Source organism: Canis lupus, chromosome 15 (assembly GCF_048164855.1).
Source record: "Canis lupus baileyi chromosome 15, mCanLup2.hap1, whole genome shotgun sequence".
NCBI classification, from domain to species: domain Eukaryota; kingdom Metazoa; phylum Chordata; class Mammalia; order Carnivora; family Canidae; genus Canis; species Canis lupus.
In genome coordinates, this window is record NC_132852.1 from 35,780,147 (window position 1) to 35,793,371 (window position 13,225).

The 13,225-nt window shown below is 32.9% G+C and overlaps 1 protein-coding gene across 4 annotated transcripts in view; it reads left to right on the forward strand.

Annotated features, from left to right (window-relative positions):
* The window catches only part of LOC140604881 (A disintegrin and metallopeptidase domain 3-like), a 101,971-nt gene that overhangs the window by 12,489 nt on the left and 76,257 nt on the right, over window positions 1-13,225 (forward strand). For all 4 annotated transcript variants that reach the window (XM_072776550.1, XM_072776549.1, XM_072776547.1 and 1 more), the window contains 2 exons: window positions 2,948-3,024; window positions 3,710-3,887. In XM_072776550.1, the coding sequence (XP_072632651.1) occupies window positions 2,948-3,024; window positions 3,710-3,887 (255 nt within the window). The remainder of the gene's footprint in view (window positions 1-2,947; window positions 3,025-3,709; window positions 3,888-13,225) is intronic.

Here is a 13,225-nt window from a genome sequence, read left to right on the forward strand (position 1 = left end):
ATATTTGTACAAGACACATCTATGTAAAAAATCTCAAGGATCCATCTAAAAAAACACCATAAAATATGTAACTTCTGCAAGGTTTTAGGATATGTGATCAACACAACAAATACACTGCATTTCCAGCTAACAACATGTGGAAACTGAAATTAAAATGCAATAGCATTTGTAGTGATTGAAAGAAAATGTTTTGGTATAAACCTAAAAAAACCTTGTGCAAGCTGCAACTTGGCTCTGATGGATAATTCTTTTTACCCATGACTGGTTTGATTGCTAATAATATCTTGAGGATTTTTTTTAAAAATCAAAGTTCATGAGAAGTATTGATCTGTGGTTTTTTTTTGTCCAGATTTTGTCTAATTTTTGTAGTAGAATGATATCTGCCTCAAAATAAATTTGGAAGTCTTATTTCCCGTTTTACTTTCTGGAAGATGTTGTATAAAGAACATAGTAATTTTTAAGTTGTTTGGTAAAATTCTTTATTGTTGTCACTAGTCCTGGGGATTTGTGTGTGTGTATGTATGTGTATGAAATTTTAAATTACCGACTCAGTTTATTTAATAGTTATAGGAATATCTTATTTATCTGTTTCATATGTATTGTTTGTTATTTGTGGTTTTTAAGGAATTGATCCATTCTATCTTAGGTGTGGAATTTAGTAGTGTAATTTTGTCATGGCCTTTAGTATCCTTTAATGATTACAGGAATGTTTTGTTTCTGACATGAAAAGACTGCTCTCTTCTCTCTTCTTAACTGTGTTAATCATACTAGAGATTTTTCAGTTTATTGAATTTATCAAAGAATCAGCTTTTTCTTGCTTTTTCCATACTATTACCTTATTTTCAGTGTCATAGCATTTAGCTTTATGTTTATTATTTTCTTCCTTATTCCTTTCCTTGAGTTTCTTGTTTTAGTTTGTTGAGAGAAAAGCGTATTATCAATTTGTGACCTTTTCTCTTTGCTACAGTAAGAATTTTAGTACTAAAATTTCCTGCTCAGCACTGCCTGAGCTTCAGCCTACAACAATATGCTGTATATTCATTTTAACACAGTTATATATATTTTAAAATTTCCTTTGAGGCTTCTTGCTTATCCATGGGGTTTTAAAAAGTGTGTTGTTCAATTTCCAAATGTTTGGAGATTTTTCCTGTTTTTCTTGTCTGCTGATTTCTACTTTGATATCATTATGGTTAGAAAATATATCCTGTATGATTTCAATTATTTTAAATTTGTGAAGGCTTGCTTCACAATCCACTATATTGTATGTGTAAATGAATGCTCTTGGATAATTGAAAAATATGTGTACTCTGCTGTTGGGGTGGAGTCTTCCATAAATGTAATATAGATCATATTGATTAATGTTATTCAGTTCTGTATTTTTATCGATTTCCTGCCTAGTACTACCAATAACTGAATGATGGATACTGAGTTCATCATTTATTATTGCTTTTTTGTTGTCTTTCTCTTTCAGTTGTATCAGTGTTTGCTTCATGTATTGTGAAGCTCTGTTTTTTGATGCCTAGTACATTTAGGATTGCCATGTCTTCTGAATGGATTGATGCTTTTATGATTAGGTAATGACTCTCTTTGTCCCAAGTAGATTTTTTGCTAGTGTTTCTATTCTGTCATTTGTTTCAAGATAATTTGTAATCTCACTGAAGCAGTTTTCCATGGCTGCTTTAAAATGTTTGTCTGATAGTTCTAACATGTGGCTCATCTCAATACTGTCATCAGTTGTCTTTTCTTATTTTTGTTGTGAGTTTTTTGGTTCTTGGTATAGTGAGTGATTTTCGCTTGAATCTTTGATGTTTAAATCTGTTTTTGAAGGCAGTCAACCCAGTTTAAGTTTAGATTTAGTGTGGTGTGTTGTTCCAATGACAATTTAGCTTTTTTATAGCTTTTTATATTATTCCATTGAGCGTTGTTCTTCTGACTCTACTCGACTTCTGCTATTGCAGCCTGTGGTGGTAAGAGGTACTTACCTGGGCCATCTTGTACTGATAGGTAGGATCAGATGATGAAGCATCAATGTGATGGAGAGCATTTCTTCTGGCTGTACAAAGGCCACTGGATGTCAGTGTGCCTCTCCTCTATTTTTGCTACTCCCTTCTCACTGAGGGAAGTTCTTATCTGGAACTAATGGAAATAATATGCATGACAGCTAATAACATATAATAATGACATAGAAACAAATTCATAAAGAATGTGATGATACTATAGTTTTTATTAGCATAGCATTAACAAAGGAACAGGACTGACTGTAGATGTCACTAGACTTTTAAGGGAAGAGAAGTGAATATTCACTGAAAGAGAGTATTAGGGGAGAATCTGGGAAGATTAATGCTGTGGAAGTCCATAAGAAGGAAAGCTCAAACTAAGGGTAATGAACATGGTAAGATACTAAAGAGAAAGAAATGAAGAAATATTGATTAAGATACTTTTGGGTAACTTAAAAAAAAAAGTGACATGTTCACATATGAAGCTAAAGTAATGCTGTGAATTACATCAAGTTAGCAGTTATAAACTACACATTTAAGAAATGTGGCTAAGAGAGAAAAGATGCAGATAAAGTTATTTGTCAAAAAATTAGAATTAAAGCAAGAATTATTTGGCAAAGGATAGGAGTCATGACTATTAGAAAAAAAGGTTTAAGAGGAAGAGATTGCAGATAATGGAATATCTGGTGGATAATTTTATGGTAATGGCTAAATGCGAATGTTTGATGATATCTAGGAAGTAAAGATAAACCAGAAACTATTTAAAAATCATTCATGCACTTGTTGTGATGAGTACCCGGTGTTGTATGGAAGTGTTGCATCACTGCGTTGTGCACCTGAAGCTAATATTATACTATACATGTGTTTAGCTAACTGGAATTTAAATATCTTAAAAACTTTTTTAAAAGCCTCAAATAATTCATGAATGTATCTTCATATATTCTTTTTAGGGCCATTGCCTTTATCAAGGATATGCTGCAGAGGTTCCAAAATCAGTTGTGACACTTAGCACTTGTTCTGGACTCAGGTAATGGCATATTCTAGAGATATAAATGATTGAAAATCTTGTGTGGCCCTATAATTTTTGGAAATGTCTTCAAGGTTAGAGTGAAGACAAGGAAAATAGAGACTTTGATTTTGTTTCTTCTCATATACTTTCCTCCTCCTCTTCTTATCATTTTTCCTATTCTCTTTATCAGGCTGGTAGTCATAAAACTTACACAGAAAGAGTTTTTGCTAGCAGGAACAATATTCACATTTCTTGGCACTAGCACCACAATGACTTCTAAATGTCATAATAGAGAGAAGAAGCTATAAAATTGTGTTTGAAAGTTTAGCCAAGTAAGAAGAGATAATTCTTAGATATTAGACCACAAAGGCCACTGTTAAATTCCTACAAAATGTTTTTATAGGGGATCCCTGGGTGGCTCAGTGGTTTAGTGCCTGCCTTTGGCCCAGGGTGTGGTCCTGGAGTCCTGGGATCGATTCCACATCGGGCTCCCTGCATGGAGCCTGCTTCTCCCTCTGTCTGTGTCTCTGCCTCTCTCTCTCTCTCTCTCTCTCTCTCTCAGTCTCTCATGAGTAAATAAAATCTTAAAAAAAAAAAAAGCCTGTTTTTTTAAATGTTTTTATATAATGTTGATTTACATTTCTCAGTAGGTAATCTAGATTAATTATGTTTTTATTTCTTTCTTATGTGTTTAAATATCTAGGGGATTATTGCTGTTGCAGAATGTCAGTTATGGCATTGAGCCATTGGAATCTGCAGCTGCATATGAGCATATGCTTTATCAAATAAAGAATAATAAAATTGATTTTTCCCCTGTACAAGAAAATTATACTACGACTCAACTGGTAGATCAACCCTACAGGATTCTTGTGAAATCAGAAGTAAGTAACCACTTATATGTGATCTTTGCTTGTGTTATCTTTGATAAGTTTATTCACATTGGAATTATTACATTTGGAAAGCAAATACACTGGTAATTAATATCTTCTGTTGTAAGATATTAATTTTAAATATATTTTTACGTTTAGTCATATATCTAGAAAATGTAATAGCTATAAATGCACAAAATTAAAAAACCAAAATTCTTACATTTTTCTAATTGTGAGTATATTGATGCATATATACATATTTGTACTGTTTTTGAATTAACATTCTATTAATATAATATTACACAAAGTTTTTGATTATTAGTTTGTATGAAATTTTCTCCACCAATATTTTTTTTAATAGAAAATTTTGCTAGAAAATGTAAAAGTAGAAAAGAGGCAGGAAATTGTCTAAATCTCATTGTCTAGAGATAGTGCTCTTAGAGTAGTGAAGTATTCTGATTCTTTTAGTATCTCTAGTTATAAATAGAAATTTATAAGTATACTGATTTATATAATGATATAGCTATATACTCCTCTTTGAAATTTTCTTTTTTCTATTAAAAGAATAATACATATTTTTACTTATAATTAAATTGTTACATTTATTATTTTAAATTAAGTATATTGCTTAACATCTATTAAAATAAACATATACATATGTAAGAAAATAAGAATGGACCATATACCATTTTCTAGAGGTAAATGAGGTTGTGGAATCCACTACAACCATTTGATGTATACCCTTTTGTGATATCTATCTATCCATCTATCTATCTATCATGTACATGGGTTATATAATTATGAAATGTATATAGGTTATTTCCATTTATATATATAAATCTATATAAAATTTAAAATTTATATAAAATTTAAAATAAACTTATATATAGACTTAAAATGTATATGTTATATAATTATGTCATTATTTGTGTGTGTGTATATTTATATATATATATATATATATTTAAAGATTTATTTATTTGAGAGAGAAAGGGAGAAAGTGTGCACAAGCAGGAGGAGGGGCAGAGAGAGAGAGGGAAAGAGAATCCTCAGCAGGTGCCCCACTGAGCATGGAGCCTGATGTGGGGCTGATCCTAGGATCCTAAGATCATGACCTGAGCCCAAATCAAGAGTTGGATGCTTAACTGACTGAGCCACCCAGGTGCCCCTTTCCATTTTTATATTTTTACTTTAATCAAGAAATGTACTTCATGAATGTAGCACAGTTCTAAACAATCACACTTTGATTATAAACACTTACATCTAGGGTGGGCATATTTCCAAAGACTGAGATATATACAAATATATCTCAAAAAAATATATATATGAGTATATGAAGATACATTCATGAATTATTTGAGGCTTTTAAAAAATTAATATATATATATTTACATATATATCTCAAAAGAATATATATATCTCAAAGAATATATATACACATAATGTATCTCTCAAAAAAATATATATTTTAACTTTCTCCTTGGAAATGTTTGAACAGCTTTGTTTTTCATCATCAGTGGCTAAAATGAATGAATCTCTGTCCACATATTCTCATCACAGTTGGATATCATTTTAAAGAGAAGCAAAGTAAAATAGTAATGAATGATACTTGAACTGAATTTATGATGAATTCCATTTCTGTTGCTTTAATTTGCTTGTGTTTATTTTGTCAAAGATATTGGTACATATACAGGTTAATAAAGCTGCCCTTACAAAAACTCATAAAAATAATAAAAGATATAGAGATGACTACAAACTTTATGCCATTTCTTTAAACCATTTGCATATTGCAGTACAACACTGGATACAAATGAAGACAATTTTCACCACTGAAACAGAGCACTATCACATAAGTAAATTGAAAAACTTGAAGGATTCCATGAATATTCTGTGGCAGAGGAAGAACCTGAAGGGATGGACAGAAAATTCAAGTAACACTGTACTTGAAGCCATCCTCCTCCAGTGAATTAGCAATGAGAGAGATCAGACAGGATAGGGGTAACATACCATCCTAGTTGCCTTGGTTTGAATTACAAGTCTGTCCATTTTAGCTTTAAGAACTTGGATGAGTAATATAACTTTTCTGTGTATAAATTCTCTTACTTGTGAAAAAGCAGTAATAAAAATAATACATGACTCATACAGTTATTTAAAGATTAACTTTATAAATGGAAATTACTTAGCATAGTATATAGAAAAATTTAAAAAGTGATAAATAAAAATCATTATTACTATTATTATTTGCTTACCATACCATATTTTCTAATGTAGTGGATCAAGCTAATGAAGTCATTATGGAAAGTTTGGGTACAAAACAAAATGTTGTAATGAATTAAAATAGAAACAAAAATGTCAGAACCAAAGACAAAACCAAATATATCATTGCAGGAATGGAGATAAGTCAATATTGATATATGTTTGTGAATTTTCTATCTTTCATGAAATAGTTCGAAAGTTGCTTTTCATCCTATATTTGATAGGCTTAGATCTATAGGTTTAGTTAAGCATATTATCACATGACTAGTGCTTTTATGAGCATGAATGAAGAGATTATATATCAGATTTTAAAAGGGAACAGAAAGAATAACATAAAAACATATTTTAGGCATATTTTTATATTCATAAAAGTAAACACAAAGAGTTGAAAAGTAGAACAGAAACCAGATAAAATACTGTAAAGAGCTTATCTATTAAAAACATGTTAAACACATGCACTTATCCCTCTTATCCCTTTTAAGAAACCCACTAAATGAAAGGGATTTTTGAAGTGGCATAAACATATAAACACATACAGAACAGAAGAAATAATAATGGGTATCAAATAGCAGATAGCTGATTTAGCCCCCAAAAAGATGAATCTTAAACTGATAATGTTAGGAATTAGTTGGACAATTAGGTAGTCAGGGCCAGGGTCCCCACCAAGAAGACAGGGAGCCAGGCCAGCTAAGACAAAACTGGACTACTATCCTGTTTTACAGCTTAGAAAGACCACAATAGCATCCCATTTTGCAACTTCTGTAAAAGTGACTTTTGCAAAACATCCTCAGATGCAACTATTGACATTTTGTTGTGAGCTGAAACAGTTAAGACATAAGTCCCCAGATGTCAGTCCAAAAAGGACCATCAGAATTTAAACATTAACCTGATAGGTAGACAGGTACATGATTGAAACCCTGATTAGCATGCCTTAGCAACCAATCTGCAGAGGGCCCACACTCTACTTGCTTAAAATAGTTGTGCAGAAGACCTTATAAAAGTCCCTTGATTTGAACACCAAAATGGCATACCTCTTGGGTCCCCTCCCTCTTTGGGAGCCTTGTACTATCACTCAATAAACTTTGCTTTGCTGTCCACCACTGTCTACCTCTTCATTCTTTAAAGAGATGTGATCAAAAATCCCAGGCACTAAAGGAATAGAAATCCTGAAATAGGAATTGGAATAGGCTATGGGAAATGTGACACATACTACATTACTATTCAAATGTTTCTGGAATTGCATGTACAGTTACCTTAAGAAATAATTTTAAAGGGACTTAAGATAATTGGTTGAAAATAAGATGTGTAAGTATTTAGCCATCCTGGTTTCCTTTCCTAATGAATTATTTGTAGACTGAGAGATAATTGAAGACTGCTTTCTTTGGGGAGTCTATGAAATGGGGACAGCAGTCACAGATATCCTATTGTATTTCCCCGTAGAGGAATACCATACTGAAACTAGTGTGTTTAATTTCCAATTGGCACACTGGATATTTGAACCAGGCTTATACATTCTGAGAAGTGTATTGGAAGACTCGTCAGAAAGGAATTAAACCAGCCAAAAGAATCAAAACTATTTATGTTGACAGCATTTTCCCAACCAAGACACATTGCTTTCTCCAAAGACAATACCCAAAAATTCCATATGTGGTCATCAAGATATTGGAATAAGCTGCTGAGAGCTCAACTGCTAATATGAAGGGGTACTAGACATATGCTGAAACAATTTAACATGGAAGATAGAGACATGAAAAGATCAAGTTTTTAAAGTTTGAGGTACCAAAAAATACAGAGGGTGAAGAAAATAAAATGGCAATATCCTTAGAGGAGTTAGACAAAATATTTCATCCATAAATTTAGGAATGGAGTGCTATTTAAAAAATAAAACACTTAGCAGATAAGTGATAGTTCTTAGGGATTTAAAAGTATGATAATAAAAATGAAAAAAGAAAGAAAACTCCATAGGAAGTTCACAAGATAAAATTCCAGAAATCACACAAAAAGTAAAATACAAAGACAAATGACAAGGAAAATCAAGAGATAAGATATTTAAATTAAAATAAGAGATGGGTAATACAACAGGAGTTCCCAGTATGAATAAACAGGAAATTGAAATTAATAAATCACAAAATAATCCAAGAAAAATTCTCAGAGGGGCACCTGGATGGCTCAGTCATCTAAGTGTCTGCCTTCTGCTCAGGTCATGATTTTGAGGCCCTGGGATCAAGCCCCACATCTGGCTACCTACTCATCAGGGAGTTTGCTTCTCCCTCTCCCTCTGTTTCTCCCACTTGCTCCTGCTTTCTCTCCTCCCCCAAATCAATCAATCAATCAATCAATCTTCAAAAAAATGAAAACTTATCAGAATTGTTTAAAGTGAGTTTCTGAACTGATATTTTAATTATTTATTTTAAAGATTTTATTTATTCATGAGAGACACACAGAAAGAGAGGCAGAGACATAGGCAGAGGGAGAAGCAGGCTCCACTCAGGGAGCTTGATGTGGAACTTGATCCCAGGACCCTGGGATCACAATCTGAGCCAAAGGCAGACACTCAACCACTGGGCCACCCAGGCATCCCTGAACTGATATTTTAAAAAAAATCTGGTTTCCTATATATGGTCAGGATGCAGAATAGCATGAAATTTCCCAGCAGCAATACTGGAAGTTGAAAGGCAATACCACAATTACTTAAACTGAGGCAAAGTAATTTCTGATCTGTAATTCTGTATGAAGCCAGAACTACATAACTGAGATATTTTATTGAAATTTAAAAATTTTCTTTCCTCCTAATGTGAAATATTCTTCCCTCAAAGTAAAACAAACAACAATTAAACAGAAAAAGAGAGACTCTGATCTCCTCCTGATTGAAGATAGTAGCCCAAAAGCAATCACAACCAAATTCACAAATAATAGTTGCCAAATATCATGAAATTTCAATCACATGAAAAGATGGAAGAGCTGTGTAAGCTTCTGTCCTCATCCCGTATTTTCATGAGAATTGCTATTAAGTCAAATCCCAGAAGATTTTGAAGCAAGCAATTCCAACTGTCAGTGGCTTAACAGGTTTATGTCTTGCTCAGGAAAATATCAAAGTGGATGAAACTCTCCTGGTTAATTCCCTTCCTAGCTCTGATTTGGGGCCCATAAGAGTCCTCAATTAGATTCTTTGAATTTAGTCAAGAGTAAGGGGAGAAGGGTGTGTGCATCCCTACCTCAATACAGTTGAATCTGGACAGGTGTCTCATTGATATCTGTTCTCTTGGAGAAGGGAGCAAACATCCTTAGATAATTGGTTATTTCTTATAATAAAGCAAAAGTATAATAAAAATCATTAATCTCTACCCTTTGTTTAAGAATGATTTGACTTGAAAGACCTACATATTCTAAAATAATAATATTTAGAAAAGAATAAATGAAGTATATGAAATATAAATATAGAAAAACACAAAATCCAAAGTGAATGAAAAAACTATTTTATATTCATGTACTGCTTCATAGGTGCCACATACTGTTCTGAGAGCTTTACATATATTCTGTCTTTCCAATTTTTTGAACAATTCTAAAAGTTAGTATGGCTGTCCCCCTTTTCAGATCAGGAAACAGAGATTTAGAGTTTAAATTACTATTCTGGAAAATTCTTTGTTAAGATATAGAAATAAAACTCAAACCTAGATAATGTGAGCCCTGAGATATACATTCTATAGTAGTCTAATGGTCTACATTTATATAATCTGTTTAAAAGATCCTTGGAAGAGCTCAGGAAATAAATGTAAGAGAAAAATAAAGCTATTTTAAAATTGAAAGCCATTGATAAGTAGCTAATGAATAATAGACACTACGATAAACCCCAATACGTGATATTATAGTCAGGTTTAGGAGTCTAGAAAGCAATTATATAAAATGATGATAGAAAAAAACCTAAGAATGTGTGGTGGTGAATTTTATGTGTCAACTTGGCTGGGACATATTGCTCAGACAGTTGGTCAAATTTTGTGGGTGTTTCTGAATAAGATTAACATCTAAATCAGTGGACTTTGAATAAAGGAGAAATGTCCTCCATATGTGGATGGACCTTATCCAATCAGTTGATGTCCTGAATAGGACAAATGGATGGACCCTCCCACAGAATCTTCTAGCCAGCTGCCTTCAGTCTGGAAATGTACCTCAGCCTGATTTATAGCCTACAGGCCCACTTTGTAGATTTATAGCCTACAGGCCCACTTTGTAGATTTTGAACTTGCCAGCCTCTATAATTATGTGAGCCAATTCCTTATATAAATCTAATTATAACAAATTATAATAAGTGTTCTGTTTTTCTGAGGAATCCTGACTAATGGAGTGTGAAAGACGATAATAGAAATTCTAGATAATATTGTCATTCATGAATAAACTAGCACCCAAAGTATTCTAGGTTATTAAAGAATAAAACGTTGGAAAAAAGAGTCCTAAATTTGAAAAATTTCTCAAGAAACTATGATAGAAACTGGCAACACCCAGATATATATAATGTTGTTAATATGCTGGACTTTATAAATATTCTATAGGATTTTTGGCATCAAAGAAAATCAACTACAAATATGGAAAAACTCAAGATTGGCTTTTTAGCCTTTGCCAAAATGAAGTGCTTATAAGACAGGAATATCTATGGAGAGGATGTTGAGAATGGCTTCTTTAGGGGGTATACGATATCCCAACTCTTTTTTTACCCAGTCCAGTTGCCATTATAGTATAAAAATATTCTTTCAAGAATTCTGACTATGGGATTTTGAGACATTATTACTAAATTAGTACAAAAAAAAGAGGAATTAAATAAAACAATTTAACATAGTTATGTAGAAAGCCATAAGATCTAATCAGTTGTTCTAGAAATTTCATTTGTCAAAATTCAATACCCATTCATGATAAAAACTAAGAATAGAAAACTTCTTTGATCTAATTAAGAACATCTGTGAGTATCTACAGCTAACCTAATAAATGTAAGTGACTGAATGTTTTACCTGTTATGGACTGCATGCTGTGTTCCCCAAATTCCCCTGAGAGTTGAGTTAAAACTCCAACCCTCAGGAAGATGGCATCAGGAAGCCTTTGAAAAATAATTAGGGTTAAATTAGATCATTTGTGAGTGTAGAGCCCTAAGGATGGGATTAATGCTCTTATTTAAAAAAAAAAAAAAAAAAAAGGAAGAGATATGGATTTCTCTCTCTCTGCTTTGTCCTGTGAGAGGAAGGCAGCCATTTGCAAACTAGGAAGAGTGCTCTTACCCAAGGGCATCTGCTCAGGCCTTGATCTTGAACTTCCCAGCCTCTAGAGCTGTGAGAAATGAGGGTTTGCTGTTTAAGCCAGCTATTCTGTGGTATACGTTGTTACAACCTGCACTGACTAAAACAGACCCTAAGATTAGGAATAACTCAAGCCTGTCTGCCCTCACTATTGCCAGTCAGCATTTTACTAGAGTTTCTGGATGCTAAATAGGAAAAAGAATAATAATAAATGGCATACAGGGACACCTGGGTAGCTCAGCGGTTGAGTCTCTCTCTGCGTTTGGCTCAGGGCGTGATCCTGGAGTCCGGGGATCGAGTCCTGCATCAGGCTCCCTGAATGGAGCCTGCTTCTCCCTCTGCCTGTGTCTCTGTCTGTGTCTCTCTCTCTCTCTGTATCTCTCAGGGATAAATAAATAAAATTAAAAAAAATGGCATACATTGTTTAAAGGAAAAAAATAACCTTATGTTTTTAGTGACCTAACTCTGTGTGTATAGATTAAAAAGAAATTCTGTCAAACAATCAGGACTGTAAGAGTGTCCCTTTGCTATAAGAGCAAGGTCACAAGGAATAAAGATATTGACATTGTTAAAATGTTCATTTCCCCTCAGTTAATCTGTAGATTCAGTATAATCCCAATTTTGATAATTCCAGAAAACATTTTCACACATATTGGTTCTCAAATTCATGAGGAGATGCAAAGACCCTAGAATAATCAAACTATCTTAGAAAGCAATCTGGTACTTTTGTATTACTTTACACACCCACAGTTACCATATGACTCAAGTATTCCATTTTTAAATATTTACCAAGAACAATGAATATAACTTTACAATGATCTGTACATGGATATTCATAGATTTATTCATGTCATAATATTTATTTATTATGTCTTTATAATCTGCCTGCATATGTTTACAAAGATTTTGATTGTTAGCAGAAACGTAAACTAGGCTAAACATAATTGGTTCTTAAGGCTGTCACTAAGTAAAAATTTGTTACTATTAGCAAGTTGCAGATAAGTTTGTGCAGGGCCCTAGGAATATTTAAGTTTGGGCCCAGTTCAAAAGTTCATGGTTCTACCCAGTGAGGATGTGCATAAGGCCTACCTCCTTTATGTCCTCCCAGTTATGTTTTAAAACACATTTTACATAAGTGACACCATTTTATTCCATCTTTCACAGCATCGACAGGTCAATGGTATATTTATAAAATGGTATATTTCTAAAATGACACACTACTTAGCAGTAAAAACTAATGAATTAATAATCACAACAACATGAGTGAATGCTGAGGGAAAAAAGTCAGAAACAAAAGAGTACACACTATATGATTCCAGTTATATGAAATTCTGGAATAGATTATTCTAACCTATGGTAAGAGAAAACAGGTCAATTGGTTGCCTTCAGCCATGTGGATGATTGACTTGGCAGAGCAAAATGGAAATTTTCTCTATCTTACTTCTGGAAATTGTTACATGGGTATTTACATTAGTACCAATTCTTATAGCTGTATTCTTAAAATGGATGCATTCTATTGAATATAAGCCACAAGTTAATACAGATAATTAAAATAATGAGAATATAGAGGCAACATTTGGAGGACAGTCAGTGGAAGTTCATTTAACTTCAAGGTTGGGGAAGAGGTTTTCAGAGGAAGGAAACATGGGTTCTCCCTCCAGTAATTTTTTGAGGATTCTAATTATCAGGAATATAGGTAAAATCTTTTGATTTCTTCCTAAAATTTGTATTTTGAATCTACTTATTTATTCAGTGGGTATTCTCTTATTTTCTAATTATATCTTGATGAATCTATATCTATCTGGTTTTCTA